The following is a 13264-nucleotide window of genomic DNA, read 5'->3' on the forward strand; positions in this document are numbered from 1 at the left end:
ACCTGCAGACAAAGGCAGTTTTACTCCTTCATTTCAGATTTAGGTGTCTTTTATTTCTTTTTGCCTGATTGCTATGGCTATGTTTTCCAATACTATCTTGAATAAGGGTGGTGAGAATGGACAGTGTTGTCTTGTTCTTGATCTGAGAGGAAAAGATTTCAGGCTTTCACCATTGAGTATGATGTTAGCTTTGGGCTTGTCATATATGGCCCTTATTATGTTGAAGTATGTTCCTTCCAAGCCAAATTTGTTTGGGTTTTATCATGAAAGGATGTTATATTTTGTCAAATGTTTTTTCTGCATCAATTGAGATGATCATATGATTTTTATCTTTCCTTCTGTTAATGTGATGTGTCACATTAATTGATTTATGTATGGTAAAACATTCTTGCATCCTAGGGATAAATTCCACTTGATCATGGTATATGATCCTTTTAATGTGCTATTGAATTCAACTTGCTAGTATTTTGTTGAGAATTTCTGCATCTAAATTCATCAGGAATATTGATCTGTAGTTTTCTTTTCTTGTAATGTTCTTATATGGCTTTAGTAATGCTGGCCTTGTAAAATAAGTTTGAGAGTGTTCCCTCCTCTTCAACAATACAATTTTTTTTGTGTCGAATGGATACAGCATAGGTTATGCACTTTTCATAGTCACTGTCGTTGCTTTTTCCCCTTACTGCTAAGGTTGGCGACCATGATTTATAATTCAGTGGATCATCCATTGGTACATCTCTAAGTGATGGGACTTAAGTGTGCAACTTAAGTGTGTTGCAATCAGGAGTGTTAACAATTCATTTTAGACTCTACCTGTGAATTAGCCCTTGTGCTTTGTTTTGAGATAGAGTTAGTTTAATTTTAACATTGTGGATATTGGGACCAAGTTTCTAAGAGTCCAGGTAATTAAAGGACAACAGCTACAATATCAAAGCCAGCAGGAGCCAGACTTCACCAAAAAAAAAAAAAAAAAAAAGTTAAATTTGTTGTTTTAATGCAGATACAATGTAGTGGGAGAGGGGGCCTAAATAACCACAACAGAGCTCAGTGTACAGTTTGGAGAAAAGAACTTGGTATTGGGCATCACGAAGGAGACTGAATCTCACAAGTCTAAGGTGAGACAAGCAAGTACTTCAAAATCCATTGAAAGTTTTTTCACCTCCCCAAAAGACACCAATGCTCAGTTAAAAATAATAGCTGGTGGACTCGTTTGGGCATACCACATGAATGAACATTCATTATCATACAATTCCTTTGGTTGCTTAATGAAACTGAGTAAAATTACATTTCATGATTCAGAAGTTTCCACTAAAATGTCCTGTGGATCAACCAAAGGGGAAATTTTGGTGACAGATGTATTAGCCTCTTATAATGTAAAGTTCATTTTGTCAGATCTTACCAACGATAATGTTTTCTACAGTGTATCACATGATACACTGAATCAAAAAAAATTCCCTCTAGCGCTTAGGTGCTTTAATTTGAAAAGTGAGGTCTCAAATATTGATTTCTTTGATTTTTATGAAACCACAAAAGAAAATGTAAAACCAAATATTGTTAATATGTTGTCCAAATACAAATTGGACTTTGCTCATCTATCTGCATTTTTGGCAGACAGTGAAAATGTAAATTTTGGAAAATTTCATTCAGTCTATAAACTTCTTACCAAAGAAAATAAAAAATCTTACCTGCAAATGTCTTGCACACCTTGTACTAAAACAGAGGGTGTGATTTGCCATCTGTGATGAAAGTTTTTGCTCACTTTTTAGTTTCCTCAAAACATGCAGAAGCACTTAATGAGATTTTTGGCTTCATAGAAATGGAAGAAGGTAGCCTCCTTAGACTTGGGCCTACAAGATGGCTATCATTGTTGCTGGCCAGTAGAAAAGACTTTAAAATGTTGGTCTGCCATTAAATCACATTTTCAACCTGTGGGATAAGAAGAACGTCCTCCTCTAATTTGGAAATAGTTTGAAGATGAGAATAGAGGAAAAGACTACAGTAAAACAATTTATATACGGTTTCTGTAAAACTGTTGCATGATCTTTGAAGAGGCCATAAGGAGCATAGAAAAGGATGAATTAACTGCGCCTGAGTTGTTCAATATTATTTGTAGCTTTTAACAAAAACTCATACAGTGAAAAAAATGATATGTTGGGGTAAATAAGACTGACTCAGAATTCAAAAATATGTCACCAGAAAGGGGTAAGCCAGTAAAACAGCGCTAAAACCTGTAATTTATTTGAAGTCTACCTTCAGTTTAGGTTCAAACTATCTCTGTGCTTTAAAAACATTTTCCCTGAGAAAGAGAAGTTTAACTTATGATGACATCCAATGTGCTTTAGAATGTCTAAAAACAATGGACATTTTAAATACGGTGACCTTACATAATGAATTTAAAGAGGCAGAAGGTCTGAAAGCCCAAACACTGGTCTACTAAAACCAGTCTATAGATACAAAGTGGAAGGACATTTTTGGAGAGCCGGAAACTAATTCATTACAAGTCTAGAAATCTGCTGTTCTTAATAAGTAAAGTCGTATTCCATGCTCAAACTCATCTGTTGACAGGATACCTTACTTGATGTCATTGCATTGGACTGCCACCAGGAATCAGTGTAATGTGAGCTTGAGAAGAGGAGACCTGCAAGTCAAAGAGAACTTGATCTTGAATGTGTTCGGTTTTACGACTACATAAAATAAAAGAAGGATATCCTAAAAGCTGGCAAGCAGTTCAGAGGAGTATTACTGGAAAAGGAAACACAAAGAGCAAAAATATCCTACTTTATCATGAGACATAAACATTCATTGTTAATTTTAATTAAATATAGGTAATAGGTATTTATTAGCCCCATTGTGTTTACATTCAACTTTTAAAAGGTCTTATATTTATGTGTCTTAGGAATACATAATAGGGGCTGGCCCCATGGCTGAGTGGTTAAGTTTGTGGGCTCTGCTTCTGCTACCTAGGGTTCACCAGTTCAGATCCTTGGCATGGACCTACATACTGTTCATCAAGCTGTGCTGTGGTGGCATCTCACATAGAAGAACTGGAATGACTTATAAATAGGATAATCAACTATGTACTAGGGCTTTGGGGAGGAAAAAAAAAAGAGGAAGATTGGCAGCAGATGTTAGCTCAGGGCCAATCTTATTCACCAAACAACAACAATAACAAAAACATAACAATATGGTGTATAAAATTTAAATATCCAATAAAAAGTTAAAATCTGTATCAGGGGAAAGAAAGAAGCATTATATAAATATATTGTTATATTATTCTCACATATACTATTTGTTTACTTTGTTCTATTAATTACTACTAATTGCCACTGTTAATTATTCCTATTGTTTCCTTGAATAATGGGTTTATGTAACAGAAAAGCAAATAATACAAAAAAATATAAAATTTTAAATAAACACCCATTATATTAAAATCATAATACTTGAGTGTACAATTATTTATAATATATTATACTATTTCTTTTGGTCTGGTATGACTGTGTCCTGGATTGGCTCTCTAAAAATTAGTCACCCTACTATACATGTAGCTGTCCTTAACAGATCCTAACGTACATATTTTCAGTTCTGAACTGTTGACAGTTAGTGGATAGGTATTTCTACTGTTTGCTATTCTCTTGAAACAGTTTAATTAAAACAAGGGAAATATATACTAACGTATTTCATACGTCTGAATGAAACAATGACAGATTAACTGAAGATAAGATCAATTAAGCCAGCCATTAAATATATGAATGAAGTTATTATTGAGAAAGTAAAAAATTAAGTTTTGTTAATCTTAAAAGTCTAAGTTCAGTAACTTTATAGTATATTCTCTTTTTTAAATGAAAATACCTAGACAAGCCCCTTCTTGTCCTCTACAAAGATATTTGAGGTAGGAGAACTACATTTGATTTCTCCTACCTGACTACCTTACTCTTTTTCCTCTGTTTTCTAAGATTCTGATTTTGAATTAAAACAACAGGTAAAAGCGACATTTTGATAACAATTGCTAATTGGATGTCTCCTTATATTCTATACAGTATCTGTGACTAGGGCAGTTTTATACACAGGAGTGCCCATATGATGTGTTTTGAAGGCTTCTGAGATTTCAGTAACCTCAAACTATCCCAGTGGATGCCTTAAAAATCTACAGTTAGACATTTATTTCTACTCATTTATCATTGCATTATCTGAGTTTCTCTTCTTTTTTTTTATTTTTTCTGCTTTATTTCCCAACCCACCCCGGTACATAGTTGTATATCTTAGTTGCAGGTCCTTCTAGTTGTGGGATGTGGGATGCTGTCTCAACGTGGCCTGACGAGCAGTGCCATGCCCGCGCCCAGGATCCGAACCCTGGGCCGCCGCAGCGGAAAGCACGAACTTAACCACTCGGCCACGGAGCTGGCCCCTGGGTTTCTCTTCTTAAGAAGAAATTTCTAGCATCAGATAATTATTTAGCACTTTAGAATGAATGACTATCAAATGTTTTACTATCTGTAATAGCAATTGGAGCATCGGTCACTTAGTGATAATACCAGTACCTAAAAACTGAAATAGGAATAGAAAGGGAAGTCAGGGAGAATATAGATAACATAGCCTTTTAGTTTTGTCTACACTAGTAATTATTCTATTGCTAGCTCCCTTGGCAAGTTTCCCTGTCCTTAGGAATAATATGAACAACCATCTAAACAGTGGACTGGGTAAATATTTGAGAATAGACTGAATTTGCACAACAGAGGAGACATGGTATGCCCTTTCTTCCTTCCTTGGCCTCTTCTGAGAACTTTGTTTCCACTCAATAAAATGGGTTCTGTTGAAATATGTAGACTCTCCTGACCCCAAAACCCAGAAAATTAGGTAAGAAACCATCTTGAGCATAACCTGTACTCAGATCTAGAATTGATCAATTTAAACCAAGGCTTAATTTTTAAAAATATATTATTTGGCCTATCTATGGAAAGAAATCAAATGATATATCAAGATAAGAGAAAGTGATAGAAAAAGTACTGGATTTAGAAGATGTGAATTCTAGACCTGCCCCTCCCTCTCATTAGCTATGTGATCTTGAGCAAAGAGCTTAACTTGTCTGATTCTGTAACATTCCCTTACATTCCCTCTCTGATGTAAGATGGGGATATCATTGGCCATCCTGCCTATATCACAGGCCTGGTGAGAGCCCCAAGTAAGATAATATCTGTAAGAATACTTTGCCTATGTGAGGTGTAATATACAAATATAACAAGGCACTATATTACACTTGATGAGACAGTTCACTGTTGACATTGAAATCAGAGTACCTAATTTCTTTCAGCTCCCAAAATATGATTCAGAGGCTTAGCAACGTCCAAAAAAACCATTTCTTAGAAACTGGTGAGAGGCCAATCCAGAAAATAATTCATCCCAAGAGCACTGATTTGTATGGAAACTGTTTCAAAGTGACTTCTTTACAGAGTCCTATGAGCAAACAAACTCCCAGTTGGACTGAGAAGACAAGGATACCAACAGAAGGGTTTTTGTTGGTTTTTTTTTAAAGATTGGCACCTGAGCTAACATCTGTTGCCAATCTTTTTTTTTCTTGTTCTCTCCCAACTCCCCCAGTACATAGTTGTATATTCTAGTTGTGGGTCCTTCTAGTTGTGTATGTGGGGCGCCACCTCACATGGCTTAATGAGCGGTGCTAGGTCTGCGCCCAGGATCCAAACCAGCAAAACCCTGGGCCTCCAAAGTGGAGCACGCAAACTTAGCCACTCGGCCACAGGGACAGCCCCAGAAGGGTTTTTTTGATTGTTTAGGATTTAAATAAATAAAAATATAGCTATCATTAATAAAAATCTATGAAATCTGGATATGGGAAGTCCTTTTATAAACAGAGAAGGTTAATAGCCATTTTATTTCTGCCTCTGAAAAATACTTGCCTTATTTAATCTCTTTATGAGATGAATAAGAAAAAAAATTATTTTTGTTTAATATAGCCTTGAAAAAAATCTATTTAATTGCCTCACTCCCAATACCTCCTTTTTATTGATGCTGTTTCTATACCATAGAATAAAAAGGTAATGGACTGCTGATACACACAACATGAATGAATCTCAAAATCATTGTGCTAAGTAAAAGAAACCAGATACAGAAAAGTAGATACTCTATGAAATCTCATATATATGAAATGCAAGTTAATCTATAGAGCCAAAAAACAGATAAAGGTTTCCTGGAGTAGGAGGGGATAGCAGAGGGGATGAAGGGAAGACTGCACAAGGAATGTGTTAGAGATTATCTTTTCTAGATCTTAATTGTGGTGATGGTTTCACAGGTGTTTACAACTGTTGAAACTCCAAGGTTTGGGGCCAGAGCAACTAGCTAGATTGACTTATCATCTGCTGAGATGGCAAAGACTGAGGGTGGAGCAGCAATTAAGTTTAGATATCTTGCTTTTAAAATGCCTTTTAGACATTAAAGTGAAGGCAGCTGTATAGGTGAGTCTGGAGTTAAAGAGATCTGGGCTGGAGATACACTTGGGAATTTTCAGTATAAAGATAGTATTTTAAGGCGTGAATGTATTTTAAGGCTGGATGAGATTCCTCTGTGAGTGTAAATATAGAAGACAGTTAAGGAGCAAGTCCTTGGGAACTCTGCTGATGGATCAGGAAAAGAGTAAGAACCAATGAACGAAGACTGAGGAGCACCCTGTAGGGTAGGAGGAAAACCAAGAGAACGCGTTGTCCTGGAAGCTAAGTGAAAAAGTGTATCAAAGAGGAGTGAATAATCAACTAAGTCTAATGCTTCTGAGAAGTCAAGTGAGATGGATTTACTATTGGATTTTACAACATAGAGGTTTTATTGAGGATCTTGATCAGAGAAATTTCAGTAGAATGACAGAGGTGCAAATCTAGTTAAAGTGTATTTTTAAATAGGAAGAGAGAAACTGGAGACAGGTATTATTCATGGAATTTTGCCATAAAAGGGAGATTTTTTTTTTCAGTGTTCCCCACTGCTTCCACCACATGCTTAATTTAAAAATTATGTTTCTCAACTTTATCCAGTCTTTCCTGAGCTGAGATTCTTATCACTTCTTGATTACATTATCTCATAGATATATGTCCTATTGAGTCTTGATGACATGCTAATAAAAATTCTACACTTTTCTTTTTTACTGAAGCAAATCATTTCAGAAAGAGCTATCTTTTCTTCTTCTTTGATGTTGCCCCCTATCTTTATAATATATGCATTTAGGGGTATACATTTTCCTATAAAATGTTATATCTCCATTAGCACTCAGTTTATTACAGAAGGAAGTCTACCCTTTTCCATTATTGAATTTATCAAATAGGAAATGAGATGGATTCTGCCAGAGACTGAGAGGTCCACTTATGTATCTTCAGTTCTGGAAGAGTTTATATGTATTGATTAGATATAGTACAAATACAGAGATTCAGTTGACTGAAGAGAGTGAATATATCCTAGTCTTCCACATCTCTGTTTTTGGTATTCAATAGTGAGAAGCTCTATCCATTCTACTCCCGAAGATTCTCTTGAATCTGCTTGTTCATCGTACTGCTGCTCTTTAGTTCAGACTCTTTTTGCCTACCTCGAATTACTGCATTAGCCTCCTAACTTAGCTCCCTGCCTCAAGTTTCACTTCCTTCACCCTGTCATCCTCCTGACTGCCTGTGTGATCTTTCAAAAACGCGGATTATGTCAGTTGCTTACATAAAATCTTCAATGGCCCTCTAACAATTCAATTCAAAAAACATTAAGCATCTACCAGTCACAAATCATTCCTGTCTCAGGAAATCTCTCAAAAGTGTTATTATTACAAACAAGGCCTCTAGTTTCGAACCACTTCTTCATACCTACCTGATATTCCAGTCATTCTAAACCATACTTGTGACTACGCCATGTTAGTCCCACAACCTGGATTACTACCCCCTTCTTTTACTTAGCCGATTTGTACTTATTCACCAAGACTCAGATTAATTAAGAATTAGGAGGCTTTCCTTATCTATCCCTAAGTATGGCTAGAAGTCCCTCTTCTGAAATCCTAGAGTAAGTGTCCTGCCTCCATAGAAATATATTCTAATTGATGTTTTACTTTTCCTTCTCTAGTCCTAACTGTTAGTATATTAAAGGCAAGGACTATATTTTTCATACCTATTTACCAAACCAAACATAATGCCAGATACATAATAAGCATTCAGTGAATGTTTGTTGAATGGCTAGGAATGGCTTCTCCAGAGGCTGTAGGTAAGTTAATTTCATCTGCCAGCATTGCCAGATATCGTAACCATACTTACTCTCATTCATTATCTTTCAAGTCGAGCTTAATTTAATGGGTCCTTTAGTCATCTGTTTCCTTTTCCTTTAATAATAGACAATTCCTTTTTTAAAAAAGCTTTATTGTGTAAATTTCAAACATAAACAAAAGTAGAGAGAATAGAATAATGAACCCATTGGTGCCCATCACCCACCCTTAATCATTATCAGCATCCTGCTATTCTTGTTTCGTATATATTCCCACCACTTCTTTTTTTTTCTTGCTAAAGTATTTAAAGCCAATTCAGCAAATCATATCATTCTGCCTATAAATAGTTCAGTGTATATTTATAACCAGATAAACATTTTTTAACAAAGCAGAGTATATTTCTTGCTTTCATTCTAAGTGTATTCTACTTTTTCTTATGCTACCTACGAATTTAGGCATTATAATTATAAGTAATCCTTCCACATCGTTTAAAACATCTACCAGTCTTCCTTCAGGCTTTACTCAGGGTTCTTTTTTCCCCCTTTCTTCCTATGTATATTTAATTTTTTAAAATTGTGTTAAAATATACATGACATATAATTTACCATCTTAACTATTTTTAAGTGTAAAGTTCAGCAGTGTTAAGTACATTCACATTGTTGTGCACACATCCTCTAGAATCTTTTCATCTTGTAAAACTGAAACTCCATACCCATTAAACAATGACTTCTCATTCCTCCCTCCTCCCCACCCCCTGACTGTTCTAGGTACCTCATATAAGTGGAATCAAATATTTGGAAGACAAATACAGAATTTGTCTTTTTGTAACCAGCTTATTTCACTTAACATAATGTCCACAAGGTTCATCTATATTGTTGCAGGTGTCAGAGTTTCCTTCCTTTTTGAGGCTGAATGATATTCCATTGTATGCATATACTACACTTTGTTTATCCATTCATCTATCGATGGGCACTTGGGTTGCTTCCACCTTTTGGAGATAGTGAGTAATCCTGCTGTGAACATGGATGTACAAATAACTCTTCAAGACTCTGCTTTCAGTTCCTTTGAGTATATACCCAGAAGTGGAATTGCTTGATCATATGGTAATTCTATTTTCAATTTTTTGAGGAACTGCTATACTGTTTTCTGTAGCAGCTGCACCATTTTACATTCCACCAACAGTGCACAAGCGTTCTAATTTCTCCACATCCTTCCAACACTTGTTATCTTGTTTTTTTGATAGTAGCCATCCTAACATGTGGAGTGGAATAAACACTTTTTTAATAGACTTTATTTTTCAGAGCAGTTTGATAAATACTTTTTAAAATGTTATTCTACTTTTATTATCAAAATTAACAAAATTAAAATTCTTTCATATTATCTAATAAAGCAGGGATTTCTAACATGCTCTTCCCATGGTTTTCCTCATATCTTCATCCTTCTATTTCTTCATATCAGAAACTTTGGAGCCACCACTGATTCCCCTCTTCTCTCACCCTCCCCTCATCTAATTCATTAGAAAATCCCAAAGTATATCCAGGATCACACCCCTCTCCCCAATTCCCAACTTCTTACCCTTCTGGCCACTGCTAACACTCTGGTCCAACCTACTGTCCTCTCTCCTAGATTGTTTCAGTAGCCTTCCAGGAAATCTCCTTACTTGTCTACTCTTGCCCCTATTCAATCTATCCTCAACTCAGCAACCAGCATTATCCTATTAAAAGAAATCTCAGATGTGGCACCCCTTTGCTCAAAGCCTTCCAGTTGCTCCCCATTTCATGCTCAGTAAAAATCAAAGTCCTTAAATGGCCTAGGAGGCCATATGTGAACTGAGTCCAAATTACTGATCTGAGTTCTTATCTTCTTTTTTTCCCCTTAGTTCATTCTGCTTTAGCCCTTGGTGCCATCTTAGTGTTCCTTGAACACACTACCATGCTTCTCGCTCAGGGCCTTTGCACTTACTATTCCCCTTGCCTAGAGTGCTCTTTCCTCTGATATCTGCTTGCCTCACTCCCTAACTCCTTTGATATGTCACAGGGAGGCCTTCTCTGAACACTGTTTTAAAAATGGAAATCAATCCCTCTCCCAAGAATTCACTATTCACCTCCTCAGCTCTATTTTAGCCTGTAAACTTTATCATTATCGAACATATCATGTATTTGACTTCTTTATTTGCTTATTTTCTTCCCCTGTAATTAAAGTGTAAGCTTCAGATGGGTAAGAATTTTTAAATAGAATCCTTGGCACATAATACTCAATAGATAATTGTTAAATCAATTCAGTCTGTATATCTATACATATCTTTGTGGTTGCTTCCCAGATCTGTGCCACAACTTAAGAAGCAAAATGAAAGAATGTACATCTTTACAAAGAAAAAAGACTGGAGTAAATTGGACAGATGATGAAAAAAGAATCTACAGGGATAAAAGAATAGCTCAAACTCAAGAAATATTGCAGTATTTGCTCCCTATTGTGGAAAGAACTAAACCCGTGCAAACCACTGAGATAAAACAGATATCCAATCCAAGAACCAACTTCCAAATCCAACATAAGTAAGTCAATACAGTTTTGTCATTCTTAGCTATTTAATACATTTTTTTAGAAGGAAGCAAGATTTATTAATTAATTATCCTAAGAAACAAAATAGGCTCTTAAAAATGGTAGCAGCTACTCCACATTTGATAAAGGACCAAAGCCATAAGAAAATGTTGGATATGTGAATGAGTATGTTATCAAGTCTTATTTGATTGTTTATTTGCATGAAACCACTCATTAATTTGGATCTATGAATAAAGTATGCATTAATAAAGTATGACCATAGCCTGACTTGAAATTTATCAGGTGTGTTTAAACCTTATAATCCTAGGGGACAACCAAAATTAGACATAATTAACTTGAGTTACTTCAACTTATTGATACTCAAAGGAAAGTAGAAAAGATGAGACCAGATTTCTTTTAAAGATAAAAAAATAGAACCATCATTAAAGCCAAAAAGAAACCTATATAAATAAAAGTAAGACAATGACAAGCAGAAAATGATAAACATAATACTAATATTATCAACAAATGTTGATAAAGTACTTTCTATGTGCTAGACACTGTTCTATGTTTACACACACACACACACACATTTTTATATTCTACACATGACAAATTGAGGTACAAAGAGGTTAAGTAATTTGTCCAAGGTCACACAGCCAATAGGTAGCAGAACTGGATACAACCCCAACTCGACATTCTGACTCCGAGTCCTTCATCACTATGCTTTGACATTTCTCTTTATAATATAAATGAAAAATAGAGGGCAAATATACTTAATATTCAAAGATCACATACAAATCAATGACAAAATTATGAATATTTTAACAGGAAAATGGGCAAAGGCTGTGAACCAGAAATTCACAAAAGAAAAGAAACATGGCCAATGAACATTTAAAAATGTTCAATCTCACTTAAATCCAAAGAGTGAAAATTAAAACAATAATGACATACTGTTCATTTTTGCCTCTCATTGGAAGAATTCATTCACACATCGTTGTAAGATAAACTGGTACAGAGTTTCTGGAAGGCAATCTAACAATGTGAATGAAAAATCCTTGATAACTACATTCATTTTGACTAAGAAATTCCACTTTTAGAAATTGATCCTAAGGAAAAAAAGCCTAGATAAGGCTAACAGATTTCTGAGTAATGTTCATTTCAGTATTTTTTATAAAAGCCAAAGAAAAAGAAATGAACCTAAACGTCCAACAATAGAAAATTGCTTAAATAAATTATGGTAATCCATAAAATGAAATATTAAAAGTTATTAAATATTGTAAGTGTATATTAATTAACATGGAATGATGTTCACAATATATAAGTGAGTAAAAGCCCCAGAACAGTTTGATTTGGTATGGTTGCATTTATAGACTATCTATGTGTATTTAATGTGTGTGTATTATACACACTCAAACACATACATACCTAGAAAAAAATCTGGAAGCACATATTTACAATGATGATTATCTCTGGATAAAGTATTGGCAGAAGATGATATTCCTCTTTATGCTTTTTTCCTAAATTTTTATTAATACGTATTTGTTTACTGCATAATACCAAAGTCAATAAAATTACAAAAATAGGCAATTGTTGGCAGTTTCTAGTGGAATGGGGTAGCTATCATGCTGGGGAAGGCAGTGCCTAACAGAAATTAAATCTAATATGTCAGCTAATACAAGATAAGCAAATCAATAATATGGGCCCACACAAACAAGGGATCAAGTATGATAATATCAGCAAAATCAAGAAACTCATAACAAAATAGTTGTTCAATAGCATTTTGTTTAATCTCCACATATTTTGGCTTTTCCAGTTTTTTTCTTGTATTTGATTCCTAGTTTCATACCATTGCGGTCATAAAAGATGCTTGATGTTATTTTAGTCTTCTTAAATTTATTGAGACTTGTTTTGTGGCCTAATATATGATCTATCCTGAAGAATGTTCCATGTGCATTAGAAAAGAATGTGTATTCTACAATTTTTGGATGGAATGGTCTGTATATGTCTCCAAAGTCCATCTGGTCTAATGTGTCATTTAAGGCCAATATTCCCTTATTGATCTTCTGTTTGGGTGATCTATCCATTGATGTAAGTGGAGTGTTAAAGTCCCCTACTATTATTGAGTTACTGCCAATTTCTCCTTTTATGTCTGTTAACAGTTGCTTTATGTATTTAGGTGTTCCTATGTTGGGTACATAGATATTTACAAGTGTTATGTCCTCTTGTTCCCTTTATCATTTTGTAATGCTCTTCTTTGTTTCTTGTTACAGTTTCTATTTTAAAGTCTATTTTGTCTGATATAAGTATTGCTACTCCAGCTTTCTTTTCATTTCCATTTGCATGGGGTATCTTTTTCCATCCCTTCACTTTCAGTTTGTGAATGTCTTTAGGTCTGAAATGTGTCTCTTGTATGCAGCATCTATATGGGTCTTGTTTTTTTATCCATTCAGCCACCCTATGCCTTTTGATTGGATTCTATGTCTTTAATCAATT

At 34.9% G+C, this 13264-nt stretch overlaps 1 protein-coding gene across 1 annotated transcript in view; it reads left to right on the forward strand.

Moving 5' to 3' along the window:
• The window catches only part of AGBL3 (AGBL carboxypeptidase 3), a 94772-nt gene that overhangs the window by 68267 nt on the left and 13241 nt on the right, over nt 1-13264 (forward strand). Inside the window, exon 16 of the mRNA XM_070513914.1 lies at nt 10551-10782. Coding sequence (XP_070370015.1) covers nt 10551-10782 — 232 coding nt within the window. The remainder of the gene's footprint in view (nt 1-10550; nt 10783-13264) is intronic.

The sequence above is a fragment of the Equus asinus genome, chromosome 1 (genome assembly GCF_041296235.1).
Source record: "Equus asinus isolate D_3611 breed Donkey chromosome 1, EquAss-T2T_v2, whole genome shotgun sequence".
In the NCBI taxonomy this organism is placed as follows: domain Eukaryota; kingdom Metazoa; phylum Chordata; class Mammalia; order Perissodactyla; family Equidae; genus Equus; species Equus asinus.